Raw genomic sequence first — 13,002 nt, forward strand, 5'->3', positions numbered from 1 at the left:
TCCATTATGTAAATAAATCAATCAGACATGTAAGTGGATGCTTTCAATTATGTCAATTAATGTGTACTATGATAGGACATGCTAGACAACTTTTTTTTTTTTCATTAATGTGATTGTTAAGGTAAGTTTATATGTATTTTAATTAATTATATAAACAACTTAACAATTATATAAATTTTTAATAACCATCACATGATCCCTTTTTTTTTTTAATAAATGGGGTGATATTTTCCTTCCCCTTCTATATGTTTTCCTTGATCCATCATTAGTATTAATTTGTTGTATTATGGAATATTTGATATAACTATTTATGATCGGTAGCATCAACAAAATGGGAGCATCTAAAAAGTTCAGATTTGTGGTGCTTAGGGATAACAACACGATGATAAAGATTTTGTTTATTTTTGTGTTGAATATATCAGTATTTTACTAAAATTAAACAATTTCTCCGCATTATAAATAACAAACTTTTATTAATAAAAAAATCCTTACTTTTATTATGTTTGACAATGTTAATAAAGTGACAATAACTCAAATTTAGAAATATTTAATAAGATGGTAATGCCCAACATACCGCTCATGAATTTTTTCAATTATTTTTATTAGTTTTCTTAAACATCTTAAATTTTGAATTAAAATACTCAAAATATAACTAGTACAAATTCAATTTACATGCATTGTTGTTGTTGTTGCTGAGACAACACAAATGTTAATTAAAAGTATAATAACGGTTACTTTTTAAAATATATATTTTTATAAATATATTAAAATAATATTTATTTTTATTTTTTAAAAAAATATCTTTAGCATCAGTATAACATACTAATATAATTTAAAACAAAAATAAATAAATTTTCATAAAACAAACAACAGCGCTGTAGCCATTCATTTCCTTTTCCTTGTATACTAATTATTTCCACTTTAAAATATATCCATTTTACGGGAGCCAACAATTGGGGGCAACGTAGGCAAAAGAAAAAGGATCCTTACAAAAAGCCCCAACCGAGTCAGCCTCCGTAAGATGAAGAAGAAATGGTCTAGTCCAAGACCAAAGCCGTAAAACCATCTACACTCCCTCGTATATAACTCCGCAACCGTCTCTCTATCTCACAACAAAAAGCCTCTTGCTTCTTTGACCTGTTCCTCTTTTCCTCCGTTTTCCCCTCCTACAGCAAAAAAACACACACACAAACACTACCCCTTAGCCACCAATCTTCAGTTTCAAATCTGAAAACCATAAAAACAAGAACAAAAAGATCGTCACTTGTCTTGTGTTTTTTTTTTTTTTTCAAATCATCATAAAAAAACATTAAAGATGCCTGCTACAGAACACCAGCAATCATTTCTTGGCAGAATCAGCATTAGAAGAAACCAAGTAATTGCTATGGATGGTAACCATGAACAAGAACTAGAAGACCTGGAGCTTTTTCAAAGACATACAGGTGATCGTTTTGCTGATTTACTATCGCATCCTGAAGATTATCCTTTCTCCGGTGAGCCATTTCTCTCAATTTCTTGGCTAAGAAAACTAGTTGATGTTTTGTTGTGCTGCGAGGCAGAATTCAAAGCTGTTTTAATTATGGGTCGTGACCCTTCTCAAATACTTAAACCGCCATTGGATCGTTTACTTATTGATTTTATGGAACGTGCTGTTAAAGTTCTTGATATTTGTAATGCCGTTTCTAGCGGGGTTGATTCTATTCGTCAATGTCAAAAATTGGCTGAGATTGTTGTTTCTGCTTTAGAGCAGAAACCAATTGGTGATGGTCAAGTTAAGCGAGCTAGAAAGGCTCTCAGCGCTTTGATGTCTGCTTTGACAATTGATGATAAGGAAAATAATCATTCAAGGTATGCAGAGAGAACTTGGTCTTTTGGAAGGAGAGGAAGTAACAGTGGGGGTAATCATAAGGACCGAGCTACTCACGGTTCTTTTCGATCTTCATCAATGGTTTTGGCTAAAAACTGGTCTGCTGCAAAGCAAATTCAGGCTATGTGTTCTAATTTGGCGGTACCAAGAGGTGGAGAATCAACGGGATTGGCTCAGCCTGTTTATATAATGAGTACTGTTATGGTTTTTGTGATGTGGGCTCTTGTGGCCGCAATTCCATGTCAAGAAAGGAGTGGATTGTCAACGCATTTTCAGATTCCAAAGCAATTTGTGTGGGCACATAGCATAATTGGGATGCAGGAGAAGATTGGAGAGGAATGGAAAAAGAAAGAGAAAAAAGGGTCAGCTGGATTGCTAGAGGAGATGCAAAGGATGGAGAAGCTGGGGCAGAGTTTGATTGAATTTGCTGATGGATTCCAATTTCCTGCGGAGGCTGAGAAGTTGGAGGAAGTGGATGCGCGGGTGGCGGAGCTGGCGGAGATTTGCCAGAGAATGGAGGAAGGGTTGATGCCTTTACAGCAGCAGATTAGAGAATTGTTTCATAGGATTGTAAGGAGCAGGACAGAGATTCTTGATTTGTTGGATAATGGGAAAGCTTCTCAACCTATAATATAATGTGCGTCTGAACTTTTGTGCAAAATGGGGTCTTGGAAGTTTGAGAATTTTTAGGTATTTTTATGATTCCAGGTTCAACTTGTTCATGGGTAGATGAACATGGGCATATGTTGAGCCTCGAAGTGGATGTTCATACAGGGTTTCCTTTTCCTTTTGTCTTTCCTAGAGATTATACGGCTTCAACGCACCGAGTTTAGAGGTCTAGTATGCATTTCTAAATGTGAAATGTACTCGTTTTTTCTTCTTTTTTTCCTGGCTTTATTGTTATTGTGTCGAGTACAGGATGTTTTGTTTGAAAGAAATGTATAGCACTAATCAAGGTTTAATTTTGTATTTCTTAGAGGAGTTGCATTGGCAGTTTTTTTTATTATGGAAATGGATGTATTGGTCCTTCGGTTTTCTTATCAGGACAGGCAAATTACAGGACTGGAATATTGATTTTTGAACAAATGTTTGGTCTTGGCAGCCAAAAGAACAGCTCGAATTCAGCTGGGTTTTGTGGTTTTATGGAATGACCTTGCTGCAATTTCCTTTCGCGGTGTAAATCTCTCCAATAAGGGGACTAGCATTGCTCTAAAACGCTGTAAATTCCATGGCTAAGGTTTTGTAATTTGATCTACACTGTTGTATGTTCACCATTTCAGATTTGCTTTGCTCCTCAGCATGGAACACGGGCCAGAGAAGAAAAGAATCATTTCATGATCATCTCCATTTCTTTGTTTGATTTCTCTTGCCTTTGTTGCCAAAGTTTTTGCAAGAAAAAGAGGTAGATGAATACTTTATTAGTGGAAATTCATAGAAGAGACAAATGTAAATGGAACTGATATCATGTCTTCCACCTTCTCCTTCAAGATTGGAATCTCTCTCTCTCTCTCTCTCTCTACAACTTGATTAGATAAATCCATTTGTATAAAGAGAGAAAATGCACAAGACAGATTCAAGCGCAAGCCTTCACCCCGCTTCCCAATTGCTTAACTTGTCTGCATGACGGGATGATTAAAATTCATGTAAGCCATTCATTGTTATTATCCCAACTCACAAGGTCCTTCGTCTCTCTCATCCTTTTCGGCTGTGTTGCAAACATCTTCTATCTGGCCACTCCCCTGCAAACTGGAACATGATCGTCTGCCAATTGGAAAGGTCCCTTGTGTGTAGAAGCAATACATTCTGATTTTTGCAGATGCAAGGCCTGAATTTTACCGAAATTAATTAAAAAAGCTCGTTATCATTGTGCTCCTTATCGAGGCTACAACAGAGGAAGAAAGTCATACAAGCATTGTCAGCATTCATGACCAAGAACCCAAAAGGTCATTCCATCTTTAGAAAAGAGTCTTCCATTCCATCTTTCTATCGTGTGTTTCCACATTGAAGAAAAAAACAGTGGTAAGTTAAAAGAGTTACAGTAACTCCTCATCAATTTTGGGAATCAGAATGCTCAAACATCTCCACATTTTCATTTAGTCCATCTTTTTAAGAAATAGGTTCAATCCTGCCTTGGAATTTATGCCATGGTTTTGCAATTTGCTTGTTATAAATTTGATAGGGTATAAACAACTAACAATAGCATACCATTTACAGGCACTTCAAGATGCAAAAACACTCTTTCCAGAGATTTTCACATGATGCATTCGTTGAGATATGTCGTTTGAGACAATTGTATGGCTTTTCTATATAATGCTAAATAAATTCTTTCGACGAATAGAAGGAAAAACAAACAAACTGAATAGTGCTTTTCAGGTAAGCCTAAATCTCACCTGAAATAAAAGCATCCAACGACCAACTTTTCTCATGTGGATAAACATGTATCTGCCCTTGTGTGTCTGGAAAGGGAAAAAAGTAGCGTGCCTTGACGTTGTCATAGACGAATCTGTCCCTATTCGAACATTGCCTTTTGTTGGTTCCTTTGGCTGATGCTTCTTCTTCTTTTTCTTCCTTTTAATCTATTTATTTTATTTTTCAGTTGTTACTCAAATATTAAATAATACTCCACAAAGCATGGGAAAATTACTATTGCTTTTCCACGCCTTTCACTTTCTATTTTTATTATATTATAATATATATTAAAAATTAAATGAAATAATAATTTTTTTTAATGAATTTTTTTGTTTGATCCAGGGTTTGATAGGTTAATCTGGTTTGATGAGTTAACCCAGATTTTTTTTAATTAATTTTTTTTATTTAGTTTAGTTTGTTAATGTTAAATTTCTTTATATTTAATTATCAGACTTTCATGACACGTATCCCGGACTTGACGGGTTAACCTAGTTAATTTTGGGTAAACCCGAATCCCATGTTTGACGGGTTAACCTGGTTTGAAGGGTTAACCCAGTTAATTCAGATTTTTTTCTTTTTCTTTATTAGTTTTTTTCTTCCTATTGGTTTTTTTTCCTTTGTTTTTTTTAATTAATCTATTTAATTATCACACTTTTATGACACGACATTATATCCAAACCCACATCCAATGCTTTAGGGTCTGGTGTTGCAATCAGGCTCACTTAAACTTAAGTCATGTAAGTTTAATGTTATTATTAATATTATAAATAGTATTCCTGGGTCAAGCGTTGCAGCTAGACCCAAGGTTTTTAGGTATATCTTTGCAGAAAGACTTAACACTCTTAGATCTTAGTATTTTTTGATATTTTTTATGCAAGAAAAAAAATTTAACCATGGTGTATGCATTTGTTTTTTTTCCTTTTTAAGCCTTTTACTTTGAATAACACGGTGTAATCCACAGTGAAAAAACTTATGTCTTTAGTTTATTTTTTTTCTATAGTTTCTTAATATTAAATTTTTTCTGTTTAATTATCAGGCTTTCATGACACGGATCTCAGGTTTGATGGTTTAACCTAGTTGATTCAGATTTTTTTTTCTTTTTCTTCATTAGTTTTTTCCTTTCGGTAGATATTTTTCTCTTTGATTTTTTCTTTTTAATTAATCTTTTTTTTTAAATTTAGTTCATTAATATTAAATTTTTTTTTCTATTTAGTTATCACACTTTCATGACACGAATTTCAGGTTTGACGGGTTAACCTGATTTGGCGAGTTAACCAAATTGATTTAGATTTTTTTTTCTTTTTTCTCATTAGTTTTTTTCCTTCCTGTTGGGTTTTTTCCTTTTTAATTAATCTATTTAATTATCACATTTTTATGACATGACCTTGCAGCCAGACCTATATCCAATACTATTGGGTCTGGTATTGCAGCCAAACCCATTTAAACTTAGGTCATGCAAGTTTAATGTTATTATAAATATTACTCTTAGGTCAGACGTTGCAGCCAAATCCAAGACTCTTGGGTATAACTTTGCAAAAAGACCTAACACTTTTAAATTTTAATTTTTTTGATATTTTTTATGCAAAACAAATTGACCTCCGGCATCGCGCGGGCCATGTAACTAGTATAGCATCGGTGGAGTGTATTGTTTTTTTTGCCGTCCACAGCACAGCCAGGATAAAATTATCTTTTCACCAGGTTTATTTGGCATTATCAAATTACCCTTAAAACAAAAAAGAAAACATTTGCCTGGCATTTGGTTTTTTATTTGTTTTAAACAATAAGATACCAAAATTAGGCATTATAACAAAAACTCCTAAACTTATTGTCAAAGGTTTTTTCCCCTTTTAATTATGTTTTTTTTTGTTTGTGTCATATGGACTAGGAGGTGATTTGATAATTTATTAATTTTAAATATTATTAAAAAAATAGTTGATGCTCCAACACATGGGTGTGTCCACGGGCTTTAGATTGCTCGTGCGGCTTCAACCATTGGCTAAATACTAGATTTAAAGTGGTGTTGGCAAGTGCTTAGCGTCCCCTCCAGGTCTGAGCGACATATGTGGCCAACGAACTGTTGGTTTGTTGTTGATGACTTTTTATTTTTATTTTTTTTCTCTTTTCCTTTTGATTCTCGCGTTAAACCTTCTAATTTTTCAGACCAACCCTTCAACTTGGTTTTTCTTCAAATTTAGTCCATATTTTTTAATTATAATTTTTTTATTATTCAAAATAATTTATAAAATTGATTTTTTTTTAATTTTATCATTCTTTTTTTTTCATCTATCAAACTTGGTACTTATTCTTTTAACTGTTATTTTTTTTATCTTTTTTTTTTCAATTTAATAAGTCATTCTTTTATTTCATTTAATATTAAGACCATATTTGGTTATCGTTCTTTTCATTGCTACTTTTTGTTTTTTTTTTCTTGATTTATTTTACTTTCAATTTTATCCTTCATTGTTTTATTTCACATAGTTCTCATTGAGTTATTATTATTTTAATTGCTTTTTATTTTTTTTTATTTTGGAGGTTTGAAAATCTTGCTTCGTGATTTTTCAGATTTGCCCTTTATAGGGTAACCTAATATTATGACTCGATACATGAATTTTGAAAATTAGCCTAATTTGACTTCTTTTTTTTTAAAAAAATTAATTTCATCATTCAATTTTATATTATTGGGCCTTCAACTTTTTGAGTTTTTCCACTTTTTTTTTATAGGGTTGTTTTGATCTCATATCCTGTGTTGCGGGTTGGTTGAGTTAACTCAAGTTGGCTAGAATTTTTTTTTTAGTCTCACCTTTAAGTAGTGTTTAATATTGTGGTAGTTGTTGCTTTTTAAAGTGTTTTTTGTTCGGAAATGCATCGAAATAATATATTTTTTAATTTTTAAAAATTTATTTTTCACATCAGCTTATCAAAACAATCCAAAAACACAAAAAAATAATTTTAAACAAAATGTTTTCTAATTTTTTGGCAAATGTGCGACCAACCACGAAGCCAAACAGTGCTTAATTATTTGGTTTGTCTGAGAGTTGACCGCTATTATTTTATTCAGTTTCGTTTGTAAATGGTTATCCTACCCTCATAAGTTGATCGTGTGTTTGGCATGTTGACTAGAGTAAGTTATGATTTTCTTTTTTAAAATTGATTTTTTTTCAATTTGTTCTTTTGTGTTTGTTTTGTTGGTGATTGAGTTTCAATTTTTTTTTATTTTTTTTTAACTCGTTTTCAATCAATTTTTTCTTTGCTATCAAATAAGATCATTGAGACCCTTTTCAAATATTTATAGGGTGTCTTTTATAATAGTGTCGAGCACTTTTTTTTATTAGTCATTTTTTTTATCTATTGTCATTGGATTTTTATTATACAATCATATTATTAAATTAACCAAACTTATTGAAACTATTCAAATCAATAACCCGAATCTCAAATTTTTCTTACTCTTTTAAAAACTTTATCATCTCCTAAACATTTTTTTCTTATGTTAGGAAAAATTTGACTCGACTTGTGGTGTAACGCGAGCCATCTATCTAATTAGATTCTAATTATTGAACTACAATCAATCCTACTGTATTTCATTTGTTTATTGATTTATGAGTTCTCCGTAAATATTATGTTTGATATTGTGGTAGTTTCTGTGGTTACAATTTAAAAATATTAGGGTAAAAAAAACTCTTTGAGTTGTGTTTTATATAAAAATAATAAGTTTTAAAAAATATATATTTAGTTAAAATTATGTGACATGAATTTCTGCATGCAAAATAATTGAAAAACATGTTTCCATGAATGAAAATAATTATTTTAGATTCTACAAAACCAAGTTTTGAAAAGCAATTATATGTGAGGCTTGGCGCAAAAAGAAAAAGCTATTTTGCTAACTGTTTTTTTATATGGTTGGGCAAAAAATATAAGCTAACATAATACCAAACACACCCTTAAAGATAATGTCTATCGTAACTATTTTATCTCAACCATTCATTACTCATATATCTTGGTGGATCCAACCACCTTTGAATCAATCATGATTAATCTAAAAGAGACATGCTTGAATATCTCTTTTTAGCAGCACATTAGATAGATAGTTTGCGCAATGTTGTGGGTTGAGTTAATTTTTTTAATATAAAAAATGATATTCAGGCGACACTAATGTTTTTAAAGAAACAAGAAAAATTGATTAGTACTTAAAAGTGTATTTTTATCAAGGTTTTATATCATCATTTTGCATTTAAAGTATCAATAACTCCTTAACTAAAGCATGTTTTATAATAACATATCTAATTATATAAGATACCTTTAATTTATGGTAAATGTTCATCTTAAATGCAGGCATATCACATAAATGAAAGAATTGATTGATGAGTTGAAGTACAGAAATTGAAAGGACAAAAAGATGGCCAAAGAGATGCTGGTGCAGTCCAAACTGGAACACAGTTCGGTAATTGGGTCATTTCTGGAGCTGTAGATCATTTTATATGGATGGAAAGATAAGACATAGGCCTACAACTTTTATGTGGAGCCCAAGATTTAAAAAGGTTGTTTTCAAGTCCAAATTGTAGCAACAACAAAGAAGTCTGAATCTGTCATGCAGCCCGGACACTGTTCAGTGTTCAGCCCATATCTCAAGTTCTAGAAGTCTAAATGATCTCAAATTTTTACCCTGGAAAGATGAGACAATTTCCTATAACTTTTATTATTCAAGTTTGTTCAAATTATGACGTCATCAATGATGTTTTTGGTAGACAAGAAGATAAGAATTGTCACCAAGTCAAGATGTGGCCACCCACTCATCAATTAGTCAACAAATCAATAGTTTCGAATTTTGGCCTATAAAAGGAGGCATTTGCCATATATTTAGGCATCTTGGTTTTCATATCAAGATCATGCTCTTGCTCTCTCTTTATATTTTGTAATGCTTAAGTTTTGCTTATATTAATTTCTTGCTTATGCTTTTCATTTCCTTTCCTTGTTTATTTATGTCTCTTTATTTCATTATGTCTAGCTAAGTTAATTATGTCAAGGTGAAAAGGTTACACTAATGGTGTAAGGATAAGTATAATATAAACTCAACATGGACTTTAATGTTGGATACTAACATGCTTTATATTTGTTATCTTATTCACTTTTAATACTTTGCTTGTTAAATGGTTAATCTAGATTTATGTTGTATAACACTTGGTACAACAAATACTTGGCACTTTCATAGCCCATACTGTATGGTATAACCGACACCTGAGCTATGAAAGGAACTTGATTTGTTGTTAACATAAGTTATAATCATGAATGCCTGAAAACATTTACAAGTATTAGCATTATTCGAATAAGATAACTGATGTAATCATGTTAACAATTTATAATCTGATTGGAACCTCCTTTGTGTGTGGTTTCCAATTGAATAATAAGAGTTTATACTATACTTGTTTGAAGTACCATTAGTGGATCCTCTAACCTTGACATTTGTTGTTATCATTGTTTAATCCTACGTTAATCTTCCATCTCAAAAGTTCTCATCAACTTCTTCCTCTTCTTCTTCACTATTATTATTATCATTATTATTGTTGTTGTTGTTGTTACTATTGTTGTTGTATTATTGTTATTTATAATTTATACAAGTAACCTCCCTGTGGTTCGACCCCGGTTTTGCCGGGTTATTTATTACTTCGACACTCCTGCACTTGGGAGAAGACATCAATCTTTTGATTGTGTCAAGTTTTTGGCGCCGTTGCCGGGGAGGTAAATTCTTGTACAAATTATAGTATTTATTTTATTTTCTCTTTTCTCTTTTCTCTTTTCTTGTATCTAACTTTGTTTCTTTTGTTTCTCTTTCTTTTATTTTCTTCTTCCTTTTATTCTCTTCTTACACGTGCATGAGAGTGTGGTCACGTACATTAAGTGGTAGACTTTGTAGGGTATCCTCATCATTTTCAGAAAATATGGCTGAAGAAGATAACCAATCGCTTCATAATGAGAATATTCAGGTTAGAACTCTTGGAGACCACATGAATCCCACAAGAACAAGTGCACCCTCATGCATAATTTTTCCTCCTGATGCATCTCATTTTAATTTTAAGACAGACATTATTCAACTTTTACCATCTTTTCATGGCTTAGATTTAGAAAATCCATACTTGCATTTAAGGGAATTTGAGGAGGTTTGCAACACGTATAATGACTCAAATTGTAGCATGAACACCATTAGATTGAAGCTTTTTCCTTTTTCATTAAAAGATAAAGCTAAAACATGGCTACAAAATTTGAGACATGGATCCATTCGTGCTTGGGATGAAATGCAACAACAATTTTTAAAGAAATTTTTTCCATCCCACAGAACAAACTCTTTCAAAAGACAAATCATTACTTTCTCTCAAAAACCAGGAGAAACATTTTATCAATGTTGGGATAGGTATCGAGACTTACTTAATACTTGCCCCCATCATGGTTTTAAAACATGGAGATTAGTTTCACATTTTTATGAAGGGTTAACTTCTAGAGATAGGCAAATGGTTGAATTGATGTGCAATGGAAATTTTGAGGATAAAGACCCTAATGAAGCAATGGAATACTTAGATTTGCTAGCTGAAAATGCACAAAATTGGGACACCACAGGTACTTATGAGGCACCAAGTAAAACCCAACCTCATACATCTAGTGGGGGTATGTACAACCTTAGGGAAGATCATGACCTCCAAGCCAAGTTTGCATCTTTAGCTAAAAAAGTTGAAGCACTAGAATTGAAAAAGAGTGGTCAATTAAAATCTATTCAAGACATTGCATGTCAAATCTGTGAAACCAACGAGCATTCAACCAATGACTGTCCAACCTTGCCTTCTTTTAAAGAATGTCTCCATGAACAAGCCCATGCATTAAACAGTTTTCAAAGGCCCAACCATAACCCATATTCGCAAACATATAACCCTGGTTGGAGAAATCATCCAAATTTCAATTGGAAGAGTGATAATAATAATGCACAAACTTGATAACCACCGTTTCAAGCACATCATAATTTCCAAAATTCTCATGGATATGCACCTCCTTATGCTCCCCCTCCTAGAAGAAATCATGAGGAAACATTGCATGCATTTATGGAAAAGCAAGAGGCAATTAACACTCAACTTGCTCAAAGCATGACAGATTTTAAAGATACTCTTGCAAAATTGACATCTGCTCTCAGTTTCCAAGAGAAAGGTAAGTTTCCATCTCAACCACAATAAAATCCCAAGGGGCAATACAATATAAATGCAAGTAGTTCTGGAAGCCGACACATGGATCAAGCCAAATCAGTCATCACTCTTCGCAGTGGTAAGGTTATTAAAAAACCCATTCTTGAACCTTGTGAGAATGATGGTGAGTCAATCTCTGAGGGTAAGGAAGGGGTTGAATCTGATCATTGCAAAGAAAAGACTGATTCTCCATCAGCACTTCCATTTCCTCATGCCATGACGAAACAAAGGAAAGTCAATCACAACTCTGAAATCTTTGAAACCTTCAAACAGGTAAGGATCAATATACCTTTACTGGATGCTATTAAACATGTTCCTTCTTATGCTAAATTTTTGAAAGATCTGTGCACTGTGAAGAGAAAACTGAATGTGAAAAAGAAAGCCTTTTTAGCCGAACAAGTAAGTGCTATTCTTCAGAACAATAATGCATTGAAATATAAAGACCCTGGTTGTCCCACAATTTCATGCTTTATTGGAGAACATAAAATTGAAAGAGCTTTACTTGATCTTGGAGCTAGTGTGAATTTACTTCCATATTCAGTTTTTCAAAGTCTCAATCTAGGTGAGTTAAAATCAACTTCTGTGACTCTTTTACTTGCCGATAGATCTGTAAAAGTGCCTAGAGGAATAGTTGAAGATGTGTTGGTACAAGTTGATAAATTCATTTATCCTGTGGACTTTATTGTCTTGGACACACAACCTGTTGAAGCATGTAATTCATTTCCTGTTATTTTAGGGCGTCCATTTCTTGCAACTTCTAATGCATTGATTAATTGTAGGAATGGACTAATGAAGCTATCATTTGGAAACATGACATTGGAGATGAATATTTTCAACATTTGCAAGCAACCTGGAGATGATAATGATTTACAGGAAGTGGACTTTACTGAAAAATTAGTTCATGATCAATTTCAAACCACTTCCAGTGAAATTGAGATTGATGAATCTGACGATTTGCAAATGGTCTATTTTCAGGAAGAATCAAAGGCAAGTAATTGGAGACCACAAATTGAGGAATTGCCGCCACAATCAATTGAGCCAATACCTTCAAGTGTTCAACCACCAAAACCTGATATGAAGTCGTTACCCCTCAATCTCAAATACTCATTTTTGGGAGAAAATGAAACTTTTTCGGTAATAATCTCTTCCAAACTTAATGCACAGCAATAAGGTAAGTTATTACAAACTCTGAAAATGCACAAAAATGCATTAGGATGGACCATAGCTGACATAAAAGGAATTAGTCCTTTGATTTGCACTCACAGGATTTATTTGGAGGAAAATGCTAAACCCTCTAGAGAAATGCAACGAAGGCTTAATCCTAATATGAAAGAAGTAGTGAAAAATGAAGTCATTAAGCTTCTAGATAATTGAATCATTTATCCTATTTCTGACAGCAAATGGGTAAGTCCTACCCAAGTGGTACCTAAGAAGTCTGGAGTCACTGTGATAACAAATGAAAAAAATGAGTTAATTCCAACTAGGACTATTACTGGTTGGCGCATG

The 13,002-nt window shown here is 32.7% G+C and overlaps 1 protein-coding gene across 1 annotated transcript; it reads left to right on the forward strand.

The window, feature by feature from the left end:
• The first annotated feature begins 1,015 nt into the window (after positions 1 to 1,015).
• LOC133694347 (protein ROH1A-like) lies at positions 1,016 to 2,843 on the forward strand. The gene has a single exon (XM_062115848.1). It carries the CDS (start codon positions 1,316 to 1,318, stop codon positions 2,501 to 2,503), a length of 1,188 nt encoding a protein of 395 aa, XP_061971832.1. The 5' UTR covers positions 1,016 to 1,315; the 3' UTR covers positions 2,504 to 2,843.
• Positions 2,844 to 13,002: the final 10,159 nt, after the last annotated feature.

The sequence above is a fragment of the Populus nigra genome, chromosome 1 (genome assembly GCF_951802175.1).
Source record: "Populus nigra chromosome 1, ddPopNigr1.1, whole genome shotgun sequence".
Lineage (NCBI taxonomy): Eukaryota > Viridiplantae > Streptophyta > Magnoliopsida > Malpighiales > Salicaceae > Populus > Populus nigra.